Below are 18,826 nucleotides of genomic sequence, written 5' to 3'. Positions count from 1 at the left end.
TAAAGCTGTGCGCTATATGGAGAAAGATTTGTGCACTGAGAATCACCGTTTTAGAGATTGTCTGCTTCTAAAGAACCATGTCCAAAACCTATCACCTTTGCTTAGACAAGCTCCCAGGACTACACATTTTGGCTTCTAATAGAAATTTCATAGGCTAAATATTTTACTGGAATTATTTAGGTAATGAAAGTATTAATACGCATAAATTGTATTTACATTAATTTCAATACAGAAATTGTTTCCTTTCTAAAGCACTATTATTGTTTAAAGTGTTATTTATTTGCAGGAGATGGATAATTTAGTACCTTGCCCTAACTCCTTATTTGTGAAGTTGAAAAATACTTCCAAAAATAATTTTAAGAGGTTCAAATTTTATTTCCTATTTTTCCTGGCAATTTAGAATTTACGTAGTGAGCATAAATCATTGGCAATCCTTGAATCTTATGAAAAATGCACTTGAACAGTTGAAACTAAACTTTAAGCTTTTGCATGTCTTACTGTTGCTACAGCTGCACTAACATTGACTCCATCATCATCCAGAAAATTTATGTTGTCAGCTGTCATGCTTAAAATCTGTAGCACAGTACACAGTTTTCTAAATGTTTACAAAATCAGTTCAAATATTTATGAAGAACTGAAATCTTGCATATGGCCTTAGAAGTTAGACTATGTATTAGCGTCATAAAGGGGGTTTTATTTTTGTTTTTTTGTACATGCATAAAAACCTTACAATAACATCTGGGACACATTCTGTGAAGATGCTGAGCCAAATCAGTTATAAACTGTATGGTCAGCTAATTACTAATACGTGTATTTTGCATGTGCAATTACACAAAATACTGCTGTTTTTAGAACTGCATCTTTTAATGCATAATCCACGTACTGTTAAAAATATCACATCTTTTCAGTGAATAAATGTGAAGCTTAACAGCCAGGATTGATGAAAAGCTGTAGCAAATGCTAATTGCAAGTAGTGACTTGGATTGTGGTTTAATTTAAATGTATTTTTAATGTACATATGACAAAATGTTAAGTAAATTCTGATTAAGCTGGATTCTTCCAAGTTAATGTGTTCCAAAATTTAAAAAAAAACACAAATAAATTGCAATTAGTACAACAGAACAGTGAGGAAGTAAGGAATTGTATATGTTCCTTTTCCACAAATGGTACTTTATTACCTACTCTGTGTCCCATGACAGTGAAATAAAGTCAAACTCTCTCCCTCTGCAACATTCAGCTCTATATAGGACTGTGTTAGTCCTAACAAAAATAAACTGGGAATATAAGATCTGAAAGGCTGTATTTTTTTTCCTCTACTAAAACACACTTCTGCATGACGAGCAATTAAAAGCTGTATTTATGTCACAGTCCTGAGAAATTTTCATGCCACAACGGCCCTTTTGAGGCCATTTGGACTATTTGCATGTGCAAATGTGAATGTGTATGCAAATGTTCAGAGGCTCAGTGTTAGAAAAATAGATGCAAATATTTGCTGTGAAATAACTCTAGAAGCATTTCCTTACAAAGCTGCTGCTTCATAAATTAAAGTATATGTAATCACACATTAATTCTAAACTGGTGTACGTAATTCCTTTGTTTATGGTCCTATGTCTTTTAAGAATGAGCAATATGATGAAGCTCACAATACATAAAAGCATATTGAAATGTATCAATATTTGGCTTACATCTGTGTTTGTATAGAATTCAAATACTGGTTGATATACTTGAAATATAGCAATATTTTTGCTATGACAAATAGAAATCAAACAAATGATTGTATGTGATATTATTATTACCTTTTATGTTATGTTTTATATTTGGTTACAGATAGCAACATACATAATTCCTTGTTGATTATAGGAAACAATTATTGGTTTACTTTGATGCTAATACACAAGATAGGACAAAAATAGTGGAAATGTAAAGAGAAAGAATTGGGTCTTATCACTTTATAAAGACCAAAGAAATGGTCTTTATCTTGTGCTAGTCATATTTTGATTTATTTTGAAAAAGAAATATATGTGGAAGAGTTTTATTTTAATTTACTTTATAACAAGTAACTCCAGAAACTAGTAATGAAGTCCATTTTGTTTATAAAGGAACATCCTAATTGCCTGAAACTTCTTATTATCAAGGCAATCTAATCTTTATAATTCAGTTCAATAATCCTCTTTTTTTATTTTATTACAGTTCATCATAAATACCTTAATTCAAGATATTTGGATAGCCTTACAATATAGTATTTTATATACCTAATTAGAAGTGCCATGGAATAAACTCCAACAATTCAGTTTTGCACAAATCAATACAGTTTAAAGCTACGTATGTTTTACGAATACAGACCGAAACTTCAAACTCGTATTTTCTGGTATTAGGGAATACTTAGGGCTGGAGTACACATGTTTTTTCACATTGCTTTAATCCCCATCTTTTAGACTACACTGTCTAGTTTAGCATAGTCACAATTATATTGATAACCTCCTTAGATGGTAAAACAAATTTAACACCTTCATGTCACTATAAATGAGCCTATATTTGAGTTTATGGGAATAGGAAAATGTAGATGAACATTTAATAGTGTTGGAAGTAACACATTTTAGTATGTGAACAGTGAACAAATCTACAGGGTTCCACAGTATTAAACCAGCTGGTCCCAGTCCCCTGGAGAAGTCTGAGAAGCCGGAGATTGCTGGGATGTGGGGACTTGGTGCATTTCTCTGTACTGGGGACGGGTTAAGAAAAGGATGTAGGACCCACTGTACTAAACTCTGTCATACTGGATGATTACACTATGTAAGAGGAGAGATTTTCTTTAGGAATAACTTTATACCAACTTTTACCTATTTTTGCAGATAGAAAATATTATTAGGCCAGAAGAGTGGCTTCTTTTTTTTTCTTTTAATAAAAAAAAAGAGGAATACCTGTAGGAAGTAAAAATAATCCCTATTTCTTAAAGAGTAGCATAAAATAAGGCTTGAAATGTTAGTATGAAATTATAAGGTAACAATACAAAGTTTTTGCTAGTGTGTTACTGATTGCTCCGTGGATAATTTGGTATAGTTATTAAAAGTGAAGTGGTTAAGCAACCCTTCATTATATCAAGAGTTTTGTTCTGGTTTTAGAGGGATTGTTTTCTAGAACATAGTTCACAATGTAACTGTTCTATGGGCATTCTAAAAATAATTACAAATATTATTACCATAGAATTCACTTTGAATGGCATAAATATTGCTTGCAACTGGGCACTAAATACATGGAGAGTTGTTTTTTTTTCATCAAATGTGGAAAAAAAAAATCCTGGCATTATTTACACATTTTGGCCTTGGCTTGGAGACTCTGTTTCTGGAATAATCTCCGTTCCCTCTTTTCTTCTTTGTATTTCCCCTCTCCTTACAGTAAAGATTGCCTGTTTTTAACAAACGGCTTCCTTTGCGAAGAGACAGAACATATCAACGCTAATATTATGAATTCACCAAATGATAGGCATATACATTTTAGCACAAACATCCAATAAAAATAAATACATCTGCAGTGAACATGGTAAATTATATGCGAACTTACACTATAATAATAAACAGGAAACAGCAGCATCTGAGTCTGCAACTGGCTTCTCAGGAGGCTCTGTGCTTCCAGCTGTGGTAGCAGCTGTGGATCTGGCTCTGGAAATCTTGCTGAAACAAGCTGACAAAGGGCTGATTACAACATGGAGTTCAGTTTCTGCTTGGATTCATTTTCCTTTTAACACACTTTGGTTATGAAACGTTCGCTCATTTGCCCTGTTTGTGGTTTTGTACTCTGCACTTCACAGTCATTGGGCTGGTGAGGTGGTTATCACCATTCCCAGTGACCTTGATCGTGGGGACATTATATTGTCTATACCATTTGTGGAACATTGCAGTTCGGTTTTGACTTACTGGAAGAAACTGAAACCTCTCTTCCTCTTCCTTCTCCCCATCCCCAGAGGCTGTTCAGAATTTTTGTTCAAAATATTAAACAGTAAACCTGTTGGGGTTTATTTTTTTTAATTGTTTTTATCTGCATAGAAAACAATTTAGGAGAAAACCAAATGATACTCACCTGCAGTGCAATCTATGGAACAGGGAAGAGCCTGGGTAAACTGCCAGGTGAAACAAGTAGAGAACTTATTTTTATCAGTTTTTTTTTTTTAAAGGAGGAATTCTGATTTCACAGAACCTGACTGAGCAAAGACGGCATTAAATGCTGTTAAATACCCCTGTGTTCCTAAAGCAGCTGCATAGGTATGTTCACTTATTGCAGGTCCTTCTGTCCACCTCTGGTTGCATGGGCTCTTTTCTTGATTGCATGCTAAAGATGCAGTTAAGCTACTCAAATACCTGGCCTTCATTCAATAAAGATTTAAGCACATACGTAGAATTACACACTTCCACTGCAGAGTCTGCTTTGTGAACTTCCAGATATTTGCTTCTGCTCTCATACTGTTGCGTGTCTCTGGTGAATATCCTGAGACCAAGACAGTCTTTTGCATTACAAAGTCTTTTTTTCTTTCTGTCCTGCCATCATTTTAGAAAACAGCTGTATTCTCCAATTTAATTGAATCCCCCAAACAAATCCCAGTTGCCTCTGTAACTCATTGCTCAAACTCTTCCCTCTTTCTTTCTGCTGCTTTTCTTCACATAGGATCTTGCTTTTTCTCCTAAGGAAAAATAGATACAGTATGTGCTTCCTTCCGTCACTCTTCTCCCTTCCCTCCCCTAATCCTTTCTCTTTCTTCTCCACTGTCAGAGCAGCAGGAGTTTCTTGTCTACTTTCCATCTGTACCCCTTCCACTTGCCCCAGTGACCCCATGTTCTGTTCTTCCTCTTATTTCTTCCCTCCCTTATTCTCTTTCTTAACCTCTCGCTGTCCTCTGGCTCTTTTCCACTGCAATATAGTCAAGCATTTGCCTCTTAAAAATTGTACCTCTGACCCCACTTGGTTCTTCATATCATATCTCATCGCCTATCTCTTCTTCATTCCTAAGCTCATTGAAGGCGCTGTTTATAATTACTGTCTGGAGACCCTCCTCTGTGATTCCCTCCTATAACTCCTACACTTTGGCTTCTGTTCCATGCTTGCAACTGCAACAGCTCTCACCAAACTCCCTGATGACAAGATATCAGAAACAGTAGTCTATCCTTATTCTTCTTGACTTGTCAGTAGTGTTTGCTGTAGTTGACCAGACTCTTCTTTAAACTTGTGTCTTTTGGTGCTTTCTGTGGCTCCGTCTTGTTAACTTCCTTTTTTCTAAGCAGTTCTCCAGCATGTTCTGCGAAGTTGTCTCCCATTTTGGAGGGGTGTGGGTGGAGGTCTTGCAGCTCTGCTTTGGCTGAATTCTCTTGTGATTTTAATGCCTTATGGGTTATTTCACAGACAGAAAAGAAAATGTGACAGCCAAACGTATCTGTAGATAACAGATCTACCCTCCTATTGAAACCTGTTTCCTCTCTACCTAAGTTTATTAATTTGAAACCACAGAAATGCAATTACAAAGCGTCCCACCCACCGCTGCCTTAATGTCTTGGCAAATCTCAGACTGGACGCACGATTATCTTCCCTCTTTCACACAGACATGCCTGTTTTCTCTTTTCATATGCTGGGCTCTCTCTGTCCCTGCTAGCTGTACTCAGCCCTTGCCTGCGCCTGTTCCAGCTTGCATTGTCTTTTCTACAAATGAGTCAAATTGTAGCTCTTATTTCCAATAAGAACATAGCAAGACCTTGTCAAATGGAGTTCATGTTTTATGTCCTCTATCAAAAATGCTTATCCTGGTAGATGTTTGGAGTGTGTTTTACTCTTTTACAGCCTCATTTTAAGCTTTTCACTTTTTTTTTTTTGTCATTGCCATCAGCTCAGTCCCATTTTTATTGCTCTGTCTGTCCTTCCTCTAAGGAATACCAGTGCGCTTTTCTTTTTTTTTTTTTTTTTGGTATTGACGGTAATAAGAAATTCAATACTATTACCACATCTCTACTTTTTATGCCAATTCATTAAATGAAAATGTTAGATAAAATTCCGCCAAGCTCATCCTTGATAAACTCTACTGAAAACCAGTTTTTTAATTCTTCACAGGACTTTGTTCTCTCTCTGGTAGGGAGTTCTTTACCTGTCAAATTCTTTCAATAATCCCTACTTTCTCTAGTTTAATACTGAATATCAGATGTCTGGGTATATTATATCTATCATATTTTCCTTGTTTAAAATGTCAGTCTAGTCGTAATAGTGTAAGCATGCAGAGAGTTCATAATCTCAAACAGATTTGTACATTGTAGTAGGCAGATTCCTCAGGTCACCACATACTTTCATACCCCAGCAGGCTCAGCTGAGTTATGTGAGCTCAGGCGAGTTTCTGCTTGCTGGTGTGAACCACAGGGAGTATTCCCTTGTTCTCTAGATACCTTTTGTTTGTCCTACTCCATTCCAGATGTCATTCATGCCACATTATCACTACCAAATGCATGTCTGCTTGATCTAAAATAGGCAGACATTAGGAACATGTAAAGAGATATGTAATTAAAGTGAACATGTGCACATATGTACTGTATGTTTTGCATTTACTTTGTATTTAGTACTGTTCTTGCTCACATCATAATAAGTGCTGTGGCTGATGTTGCAAAATAATTTCAGTAAAAGTCTATGTATTCACTAGCTCTAGGCACTGTAGTATTATGTAAAAAGCAATCTTTTTGGTCTGAAATATTTTATGCTTGGTTTCATTTGAAAAACTATGTATGCACAAAAAAATTAAGGTAATTATCCTGAATTGTTTTTGAGTTATGTGTCACTGAAAAGCAGGGCAGTGTTTACTGTTAACAGTAGCTAGTTTTTTATCATTAATGTAGATAAGAGAATGTAGAACTCTGAAACTTAAACATCGACATCTAAATTAGGGTGATATTTAATGAAGTCAATGGTGAAGTTTCAAACCTGGTTTTCATAATGACATAGAGATAATTGAAATCATGCCTAGTAGGCATCTGGACTAAAATTATGGGCAGGATGTAATGGACCCAACCACTTTTGTGGAAAAAAAAATCATTTCCATTTCTTTGTCAGGACTAATCAAGTTCTTTTTAGGTTCAAGGTTTGCTTCGTTCTTACTGCTACTTGCCGTGCACCAACTTTGTACCTTCATATGAGGGATGCAGTATGTTCTATACTTTAAAATGTTGACATTTTGTCAATATTTGTTTTTGCCTGTTACTCATCCTAGTTTCACATTCTATCCATCAGTTCTCCTTCAACTGCAAAGAAATAATACATCCTTTACCCTCCGGACCTTGACTACATACAAACTGGCATCTGTTCAATCCCATTTGCATTATACAGTGTATAATTTTACATTATATCCTTCAGCATTGAGGGAAAGGGAATGATGGGGGATCAGTGAAGGCTCTTGTTCTTCTATTAAGCAGTTGAGCAACCTCCCACAGGGACTGGGGCTCTACCTGCCTCTGAATCTGTTGTAAATCCCTCTACAGCCACACTTATTTTGATTTTGAATGGCTGTTTCTGGTTAGTTTAATCCTATTCCTAATCAATTTAAGATAAACAATTAGAAGGATGAATGGAATTTCATGGCTCTTAATTGTCATTAAAAAAAAAGAAATTTAAGCCAAATTCTATGCTAACACAGCATTAAGACTGAACAATGGAGGCATGGTTGTGGCTTTTGATTCTTGTGCTTTGTGAAGCTGATAGCTGCTGTGAGACACAGGATGGCTTCTCAGTTTCTTCTTGTCCTAAGGCACACCTAAACTACAGCTTGCGAGGGAGCTGTAATTCTTCTGGGGCACTGGGACAGAAATGCCATTACAGAGGGTGAAAGCTATCCCATTCACCACAAATCTAATGATTTATGAGATGGTGGGGTTGTTGTAAGTTTCTTGTGTCCATGTGTTGCTCTCTATGGTTGGGGTAGCTGGCACAAAGAAGAAAATGATACTTTCTTCTGAATACGTTGTGTGGGCCAAGCAAGGCAAAATTTGAGCTGGCTCTTACAACTTCAGAAGGAAATACCAAGAAAAGTTGAAGTCTCTTTCAGCAGTGTTAGCTTGGCTGCATCGCCGGTCCTTTACAACTTGTGACATACATTGAGCAGAACTAAAGCTATACATTTCTGTTCTGTGATTTAAAAAAATAAAAAAGATAACCTACTGTTTTCATCTGATGTGAATGCATCTTTTCATTCAAATATATATTCTACTTTGTCTGGCTTAAATATTCAAAATTTTGTTTAACATGGATGGATACAGATTCACATATATAAAACAAAAATATCTTTGTGTGTTCTTTTTATTGTAGGTATGTGTCATGTGCATTGGGCTGCCCGTATGAAGGAAACATCATACCAGCTAAAGTGGCAGAAGTAAGAGTGAACTTCTGGCTTGTCTTTTTAATGAACCAAAAATACAACTTAAAAAGTCTATAAGTAATGTTCTCTACTTAATACTGAAAAGATCTTTAATGGATAAAATTTAAGGAAAAGAAACTTAAAACGTAGCTAATACTAAAACTGAGTACCTAAACTCACTCAAACATATGCAGTCAAATCTGAGGAAAATGGTATGTTTTGATTGTTATCAGTCATGAGGAAAAATATTATGTGCTATTTCCTCCTGAGGAAAAATATTATGTGCTATTTCCTCCAACAAGAAGGTAAGGAAATGCTTAAGGAAATAGACTCAAGCACGTATGTCAGTGGACCATGTTGTATGACATGATTTCCAGCTACAACCTCTTGCAAAGGGTATCTACTTTTAAATCAGTTTTATGCTGGCATAAGCATGCTGCACTGTCAGCCGCTAGAGCCACTGCTACAACATTGTCCTCCTGGCCAGTGTCATGTCATTGACACATGGAACAAAACTCATCCCCAACATGATTTCCTGCCACTTAACTTGCTCTGCTGCTATGGTGGAAGGAGCTGCGCCTTCTCTCCCTACCTCATTTTCCCGTTTATGATAAAGGAGAAGAAAGATGATGTCTTAGTCCAGCCTTTTTTTTCCAGCAGGGAAAGAGATGAGTGAAACACAAGTGTTAAGTTTTGTAGGAAGGCTGAAATAGACAGTAGAGAAGTGGAGAGAATTCAAGAGACATGAGGCAGATCACACTGGCCTTCCTCCGGAAGAAAGACTTGTCTTCTCTGTTGCACTTAATCAACTACTTTTGGTGATCTAGCAGAATCTCCAAATCACTTTTTTTTTTTTTTTTTCCTTTGAAGCACTAGTAGCTAGTTGACATTTGTTTGATATATTGTGTTCTGCGTGTGTGGCTTTCAGGTCCTGTTCTCCTGCATCTTCTTCTAGTATGCATTCCAGATGGAAGTTGTGATAATGCTTCTCCCACAGCAGCCACACATATTCACGCTCTTTGAAAAAAAAATGGCTAAATTGGAAGGTACTCAGTATTTCTAAATTAATTTGGTTTAAAATGAAGTGAAAGTTAGAAGTGACACAGCTTTAGTTAGAGCAGTGATGACAGATTCAGCTGTGCTGTTGGTAAATTGCTCACTGCTTACTCCCCAACAGGCTTCTTTCCGTGTGTTCCTTGTTTTTTAACTGCTCTCCTTGCACAAAAGAGCTCCTTTCAGTTTGCCAGTGGGAGTGCTACTTAGTGTTCCAAACCTCCAAAGTTTTACTCACACAGATATTTTATCTTCTGTCTTCATCCTAATATGTGTCTTCTTGTGTATCTGTATACCATTGTGTATGTGCTTAAGAATAAAAGCTGCCTCATTAAAGTTATTGAGGCCTTGATTCAGCAAGCACTGATGTTTATATAGAAGCATCTGATTAGCTGTTAATGGATTTTGCATAAACACGTGCGCTAATGCTTTGCTAAATCAGAGTTATCAAAATAACTGGCCGTGTTGCTAAACTCTTTCAGAGAGCTGCCTCTCTGGTCATCACCTTCCTCGGCATGGGAGTGTGTGACTCTTAGGACTGTGTGTTATAGTCAGCAGCTATGATTGAAAGGTTTAGACTGTTCCTTTGCAGTCAATGACAATGACTTTCCTTTTAAGCAAAAAAAATTTAACTGGAGCAAAACTGAGGTGGTTCATTAACCAGACTACATGCATTTTTGGCTTACTATGTATGTAAGTCTTTTACTAATAGTTATCTAGTAAGTGCAAACTTCAGATGCCTTCAGACTTCTAGAATCCATCTGGTACATCCTCATATGGTTCTTTATTAAAAAAAAATAATATATTAAAATAAACTGAATAGTCCTTTTTATCTCTTTGCTTTTTCTTGCAAGGGAGTTACTGTTTAACCATTTATCGTCCCGTGGTTTGTGAATTTCCATCTTAGGCAAATAAGTTGTTGGAAGCACCATATAACATCCTTGAAGCCAGTTGTGTTATCCATTGTCTTCCAGTCATATACTTGGCTGTTTTTATCTTTATGCCTGATACTTTCTCCACTTAGCTTCCCCTTAACTTTAGCTTCCTTTAACTTTAGCTTCCTGTTATCCAGCATACAGGCTGATCAGGCTGCAGAAAATGTACCTATTCTTATTTGAATGCTGTTGAATTATTACAGTTTCCCTTACAGCACAATTACTGCAGTGTGTTTTATGTTATTATTTGCTTAAAATAATCTGTAGCTGTTATGACCTTTTGTATTCAGTTTAAGAGTCTAGTGTTAGATATTATTTCCAGCAGTAGGATTGTTCACATGCCTAACGGGTTGCAGTGTTGGGTCCCCAGCTCCCATTTTGATCAATGCTTGGTGTCAGGACAATGCTCCCAAGGGGAGTAGCACAAGCCTATGCACAATAAACTGCTCAGTGGTGCAGAACACAACCCTGTTCAGTCAACAAAGCTGCAAGCTCGTATCACATTCTGATTACACTGCCAAAACAGTGTATTGTCTTCTCCCCCACACTCCTCCCAAAAATCCACAATGAAATCTTACCAAATTGTAACTAATGGGCTGCCTCCTACTATGGTAGGATAGAAAATCCAATATGAAAAATACCCAGCCAGCTTCTGAGCATGCACATTCTTCTTGAAATTAAATTTACATCTCTTTTTAAGGGTCAGTTTAAGGTTAAATCATGACAAGTCAATGATGCCGCTCAGCTTGTTAGCAGAGTTTCCCCCTCCCTTCTTTCATCTTTCAGAACTTTGTTCTCAGAAGCTGAAAGACCTAAGGACTGAGCATGGGAAGGTGAACGCAACGTGATTTCTAGCAGTTGATATTGTCTCTTTGTCAGCACTAAAATGCTCATCTAGAAAAGCTTTGAATCATGAATGAAAAAAAAAACACACCAAAACAAAACCAAGCAGAAAATGTAGTCTGCTTCTTTATTCCTGATCTTAAACAAAGCTGAAGTTTGGGGATTAACTAGAGGTAACTGCAGATGATTTTTTTTTTTCTTGCAACAGCAGTCCAGTTAAAACACCTGGCATGTGTTGATGATATAAAAACATGCTGCAAGATAGAATATTTTTTGTAATCTGGTGAATGTCCCTTCATAGAGAGTATATTCAATTTATGTTGATGCGAACCAGGGGCTCTTTGACTTTAAAGCACAAAGAGTTTTACTACCTTTGCAATAGTCATAGCCCTTCCACGATTTAAGCAGAACAATTCAGACTACTTGAAGTTCTTTTTCAGCTGTTCTTTGAATTAAGTGAACAGCATTATTAATCCAGCACTTCCGAGACTGCTGGAGCAGCACTTTGTCAGCTTCCTCAGACATGTTCACAGCAATCCCATTGATGGAGTCCTGGAATTGCTTTAACAGCAGACTGCAGTGCAACTGAAGATGTCTTGGAAAAAGACTGTATTTTTTTCATATCTAAACAGTTAATTTCCAGACTGGGATTCTGTTCCAGTGTAGTGGCCTTTGGGGATCATTGATACACAGTGGAGAATGATAAAGGGGACAAACATACTCAGCAACTGAAAATAAGATGAAGCCTTTTCCAGATAAATTCAGCACGTCTAAGATAGAAAGTTCCTACATTCAATTTCTGAAGCAGTATTTTTGGTGCAAACATATTTTTGTGCTTCCTAGTGTATGTCTCTTTCCATACAAACATTATGGGGCCAGACCTCAAATCTTTTACACATACGAAGAACTCAAATACATAATTCCAGAAACACTTAGTTCTTACTTACATAAGGAGGAACTAATTTGTAGGGTTTTGTTTGATATCAAGAAAAATTTTAAAACTTGAAGACTAGAATGTTAATTTACAGTTTTGCTTTGTTAGTCTTTTAATGTTAAATTTCCTGAAAAGCAAGCAAAATTAATATTAACTGCAACATGTTAAAACTTCATTTTTATTGATGTTTTCAGTGCCAAGAGAAACCAAAATCAGGCTTCTTGTTAATTATTTATTGTCTTGGTTCAACCATGTGCTTTGCTCTGTGTAGTAACTAGACAAAGGGGCAGATATTTACCCTGCACAACTCATAAGCTGAGGAGTACACAGAGAAAACCAAACAGCTGGGAAATCCCCAGAGGGAGCAAAATGTTGGGAAAGGGCTCAACAGAAACGTAATTCTTAGTATGAAATCTTGCTTATTTGGATTCTGTGGAAAAGTCAAAAAGCAAGTTTTGATAGATTTGGCTTGGTTGGTTATTCCTTGTACAGAAGGAGAACTATAAATTTAAAGTAAGAGGATCTATGAGATATTATTCTTGCCTGACAATTTCAAAGAGTAAATAGAGGGTTTCTGATACATGGTGCCACCTTGGTGGGTCAAAACCTGAAACCTGTACAGAAGTATGTCTTTTTTAATGTATCTTCTTGACCCTGTTTTTTGTTCTTTCATCTTGACCTCTGTGTGTCTCTGTTTTTAATCAGGTATCTAAGCGGCTGTACAGTATGGGCTGCTATGAAATCTCTCTGGGGGACACAATTGGTGTGGGGACTCCTGGAAGTATGAAAAGAATGCTGGAAGCTGTTATGAAAGAAATTCCTCTGAGTGCTCTTGCTGTTCACTGCCATGACACATATGGCCAGGCGTTAGCCAATATCCTCACAGCCATACAGGTAATTCAGGTTCTCATTTCATAAATATGATAGAAGTAGTCTTAGTTTAATTCAAATGCACAATTTCAAAAAAATTCCAGCCTTAAAGAAATTACTAGAAAAGGAAAGAAGCACTCACTAAACTTTCTAAAAGGATTGCTCGGGTGGTGGATTGTTCATAGATATTACTGCTGTTGCTTTTGCAAGAAAATTTCAATCCTTATGTACCTTCAATTCCTTACAAAATCACTAAGAAATAGTGGTGGTTATTTTATTCCATTGATTTGGGATGAATGAGGGAGATAAAATATAATTTTTTTCTGATGTCTCAGATTCCACTTTTCTTAGGAACACCTGTATGTTCATTGTTCACTAAACTAAAATTTATATTTTACAGAGGTGTCTAAGTATAAAATAGAATAATGCATAATTACATCTTGACTTCAGATGGATAAATCTAAATTATTGGTAATTATGTGCACGGTTAGTGGTCTAGATACTTTTATCACTGTTAACATGCCTTCAGTATGCTTTTCTGTTTATCAGTTTTACCTTCCAAATAAGACTGGTAACAACTTTATATTCTATTCAATCTTGATTCAAATCTGTGGCTACATAATCAGAAACAGTTAATTTCCATAATTCCTTTTCTGTTTATATATTTTTAAGGATAGGACACAATACAAGAAACAGACTACAAGTTCTAATGTAGTTTTTGTAAAGATGTAATTTTGAAAAATATCTTAATGTGTACATGCATTCCTAAGGAGACCTATTTTTACTAAATATTACAGAATCAAAAGCTGTTTACAAATTTTAGGCCTTTATTCTATTTTATACTTAATGGTATTTTCTGTTTCCTTGCAATTCAGGCAGCGATATTTAAAGGTCTACTTTCCTTTGTCCTGTCTTGTTCATTTGGCAGAGCTCATGTTATGTTGTTTAGAAATAACAGCAGTGTGTTAACAGTATATATAGGCAGCAGTAGATAAAAGCAAGAAGGAACAGGGAAATGTTTCAATATGTGAATCTCTGCAGGTATTTGATTAAATACTGAATTACAAAATCTGGTAAAAAGGGTTCTCACTTTTACTCACATTGTTCACTGTTGACCCTTACTCACTTCTACTGTTGCAAATGTGTGTGTGAGTACCATGGGATAAATAAACTGCTAATTTCACAGTTAGCTTCAGCTGCAGATGTAATAGCTAAAAGCCATAAAACCCCTGAGCATGGGAGGAGTTCACCATGAAAATACTTGAAGCTTTGTTTTTCAAATCCTTCCTTAAAATGATTGCTGTCGTGGTGCCTACTAAACATTGAATGATGGCTATGCTTTGTTAACTTCATTGTGATTCTTGTTTCAGGTTTACCTCCTGCTTCTATCTTTTTATTTACTTCTTAAGTCAACTGTGTAAGACTTAAAGGGGGAAGAAAGCTCTTATATACCTAATGTGCAGTTTAGGCTAATTAACATGTAAATTCAAGAGACCAGTAGACCTAAAAAATAACCCAAGTGCAGCCTTCTCAGATTTCTGAGAAGCTTGGGGTTCCTGAGATGCACCAGAAAACTTCCCTGTGTGCTCAAGTTCTGCTACAGAGAATGTCTAAAAGTGCAGAGCTTTTGGCTGAACTGAACTTGTCATAGATTTTGCCAGAAGTCCTTGATGTAGCAGGCATTACAGAGTCTTTCTGACTGGCTTTCTGCAAGCAGCTCCTTGGCTCACTCTAAGGTAGGTCCCCAGGCTCTTGGATCCTCAGATGGGGCCGGTACGTCACAACATCCTTTCCTGTCTCTGGTCAAAGAAATGAGGCAGCTAGCAGTCAGTTATAGCTAAGCAATACTATTTCTAAAACAGGGTGACTTTAGAGGTCAGCTGGATGGTGAAGTGCGCAAGCCAGTGGATCAGTGTGCCCAGGTCAGTTCTCACCCCTGGTGTTAGGCTTGCCTGTGCTCTCCTATCTGCCAAAGAAACATAAATGGGCAAAGTACTGGAGTAAAACCCCTTGTCTTCAGCACAGCAGTTCTTTTCATAGATGACTCTCCACAGATGCAATTCCTTACCCTTCCTCCTTTATGGATCTGTGCAACTGACATAGTATTTCATGAGGAGTGAACTTTGTTTGAGGGGTTATAGAAATAATGGCCTATGGTTATTGTTTGAAAACAATTTTAAAGAAAAAGAAAAAAAGTCTCCCAGATATGTGAGACCTGGTTACCCAGGATATGGAGAAGGCTGTGGTACTCAATGACATTTTGCCTCAGTCTTCACCAGCAGTTGCTCTAGACACACCGTCCAAGTCACAGAAGACAAAGGCAGGGACTAGGAGAATGAAGAACCGCCCACTGTAGGAGATCAAATTTGAGAACATCTGAGGAACCCGAAGGTGCACAAGTCCATGAGACCTGATGAGATACATCCGCAGGTCCTAAGGGAACTGGCAGATGAAGTTGCTAAGCCACTATCCATCATATTTGAGAAGTCATGACAGTCCGGTAGAGTTCCCACTGACTGGAAAACGTGAAACATAACCCTCATTTTTAAAAAAGAAAAAAGAAAAGATCTGGGGAACTGCAGGCCAATCAGTCTCACCTCTGTGCCTGGCAAGATCGTGGAGGAGATCCTCCTGGAAACTACACTAAGGCACATGGAAAATAAGGAGGTCATTAATGACAGCCAACATGGCTTCACTAAGGGCAAATTGTGCCTGACAAATTTGGTGGATTTATACAACAGGGTTACAGTGTTGGTAGATAAGAGAAGAGCAACTGATGTCATCTACCTGTCCTTCTGCAAAGCATTTGAAACTCTCCTGTACGACATTCTTGTCTCTAAATTCGAGAGACATGAATTTGATTGATGGATCATTTGGTGGATAAAGAATTGGCTGTATGTCTGCACTCAAAATGTTGCAGTCAAGGGCTTGATGTCCAAGTGGAGACAAGTGATGAGTGGCATTACTCGGAGGCTGGTGTTGGGATCTGCATTAATGTCTTTGTCAGCGACGTGAACAGTAGGATTGAGTGCACCCTCAGCAAATTTGCCAAAGACACCAAGCTGTGTGGTGCAGTCAACATGCTGGAGGGAAGGGATGCCATCCAGAGGGACCTTGACAGGCTGGAGAGCTGTGCCCATGCAAACCTCATGAAGTTCCACAAGGTCAAATGCAAGATCCTGCACATGGGTTGGAGCAATCCCAAGCACAAATACAGGCTGAGTGCAGAATGGATTGAGGGCAGCCATGAAGAGAAGGACTTGGGGGTGTTGGTTGACGAGAAGCTCAACCTGACCCAGCAATGTGCGCTAACAACCCAGAAAGCCAACTGTGTCCTGGGCTGCATCAAAAGAAGCGTGATCAGCAGGTCAAGGGAGGTTATTCTCCCCTTCTGCTCCACTCTGGTGAGACTCCACCTGGAGTGCTGTGTCCAGCTCTGGGCCCCCAACATAAGATGGACATGGACCTGTTGGAGCAAATCCAGAGGAGGGCAATGAAGATGATCACGAGGATGGATCACCTCTCCTATGAAGACAGGCTGAGAGAGTTGGGGTTGTTCAGCCTGGAGAAGAGAACGCCCGGGGACACCTTACAGCAGCCTTCCAGTATCTGAAGGGGATCTACAAGAAAGCTGGAGAGGGACTTTTTACGAGGGCATGTAGGCATAGGACAAGGGGTAATGGCTTTTAACTGAGAGTAGATTTAGATTAGATATAAGGAAGAAATTATTCACTATGAGGCTGGTGAGGCACTGAAACAAGTTGCCCAGAGAAGTTGTGGGTACCCCATCCCTGGAAGTGTTCAAGGCCAGGCTAGATGGGGCTTTGAGCAGCCTGGTCTAGTGAAAGGTGTCCCTGCCCATGGCAGGGGTTTGGAACTAGATGATCTTTAAGGTCCCTTCCAATCTGTTCTATAATTCTGTGAACATTCAGCAGGCAAATTACACTCTTCCTAAGACACTGCAGACCGCAACCTCAGGCTGAGTACTCTTGTATTGTATGTTGTATTTCCTAAGAATTAATGAATGACAGCTGGAAAGTCACAAATCACTCTACACAAATTCAGGCATTGCTTCGATGTGAGAACTCCTAGGAGAGAATAGAGGTGCTGGTGATTCAGTAAGTGATTTTTTATACAGATCACATTGTTCCATACAGGATTATACTACCCAGAATATTTTCTTTTGTTTGGGGCTGATCTAAAGTCATCTAGGACTGGCAGGCTGTATCTGTATAAGAAATTAGCAGGGAAGTAGTCTTGTAATTTTAGTATTTGGTTTTATGTATGTTGTTTTAGCAAAAGGATAGGTAGTGAAAGATGGGAGAGAGATTAGCCAACTTTGAAAGGATAAGTAATTTTTAAGTTGTTGAAGTGAATAATATCGATAGAAAGTGCTGCCTAGAGAAAGGAAATTCACTTTCTTTTATGAAAATAATCTATGTAAAAATGTGAGGAACATGAAGTGATGCTTCAGAACCAAATATTAAACTTTCTTGCTCTTGGTTAACTGTTTTAATATTAAAATATCAGAGTATACAATTTACCAAAGAGACAAATTCAGAATATGGGAAATGATGTGGCGATCTAGTTAGTGCAGGTGGTATTTTGAGTAAAATTGCATATGTGGGTTAGCTAATGTGACAAACACAGAATGTAGCTAAAAGAAGTACTAAAACATTTATAGGAAATTGTTACAGACCTCCAAGGAAGGGTAAAAAGATGAGTCAGGAAACTTCTGTGCTGGAGAGGCCCGAGTAAGGTAGACCATTGATCTGGTGAGACTTGAGTTACCTTGACAGTTGACTCCCATATTGTGTACAAAAATGGGTAAGAAAGGGGAAGATTTTTAATGAAAGTGATCCCCAACTCTTTTCTTGAATAGGTGGTGCAGTTGCCAAAAATAGCTTTGTCTGTTTTCATAGCAAATATATGAACATGAGAAAGAATATGCAAAGAGACACAGAGAAGTTCTGGCCAGCAGTGATACCTCAATGAATGAAACAATGGCATGGTAATCCCATAGAACTTTATAAAATTCAAATTGCTATCATCATTCATTAATATCAACTGATCCCTACACTGCTGGGATCAAATCCTAACTTAGAGAAAACAAGCATAAAGCTCTAGTGACTTACAGGAAGCAGAGATTTTTACCACCTTGTGTAATCATTTCCACCTTATTGGACACAATGAGATGAATTAGTTTGATGATTTGCTGAATGAAATTACTTTTTATTAGTGCTTTCTTTGTCCAGAAAATAGGGATTTTGAAATACAAACCACACTTTAGTACCATAAGCAGAATTTAGCAAGCCTCTAAACTTTCAAGGTTCAAAATGCAAAATCCCAGTTTGTGAACACAGGTTTTCCTTACAAGAATTATCGGGTTTTCCCTTACAGATAGTTTAAAATATTTAGTAATATTTCATTAATGTCTTTAAGATCCTTGAATTTTAAAGATTTTTTTAAAGTCCAAATAGAAATTACTGGCTGCTGACTTCTTCCCTTTATCACTTAACTATTAATAAATAGATTCTAGCCCCTTGGTGAATGCTAGAGAGCCTAACCAACTTGCATATTTTTATTTCTCTGATTTACTTATGTAGTAAGGACTAGACTTACACAAAGGTGCTCAGTGTTGAAATGGCTAAGTTTGAAGTGCCAGAACCAGGAGGGGAACTTTCTCCCTGTAAAACAGAGAACAAACTGCATGCACAAGACTTGATTAAAGATTTAAAATCTTCTGTCCTTTCTCCCAGCTTTATCTACCATTGACTCCTGTGCATTATGTTTATCATTGGTAGTTCAGCTTCTTCCTAG

At 37.5% G+C, this 18,826-nt stretch overlaps 1 protein-coding gene across 1 annotated transcript in view; it reads left to right on the top strand.

The window, feature by feature from the left end:
- Window positions 1-18,826, top strand: part of HMGCLL1 (3-hydroxy-3-methylglutaryl-CoA lyase like 1) — a gene marked incomplete at both ends in the record, with an annotated part of 82,316 nt that overhangs the window by 39,277 nt on the left and 24,213 nt on the right. Inside the window, 2 exons of the mRNA XM_080342549.1 lie at window positions 8,323-8,386; window positions 12,842-13,030. Of these exons, the coding sequence (XP_080198675.1) occupies window positions 8,323-8,386; window positions 12,842-13,030 (253 nt within the window). The remainder of the gene's footprint in view (window positions 1-8,322; window positions 8,387-12,841; window positions 13,031-18,826) is intronic.

This window comes from Nesoenas mayeri (assembly GCF_963082525.1).
Source record: "Nesoenas mayeri genome assembly, chromosome: 3".
Classification (NCBI taxonomy): domain Eukaryota; kingdom Metazoa; phylum Chordata; class Aves; order Columbiformes; family Columbidae; genus Nesoenas; species Nesoenas mayeri.
This window is presented reverse-complemented; position numbering and strand designations above follow the sequence as displayed.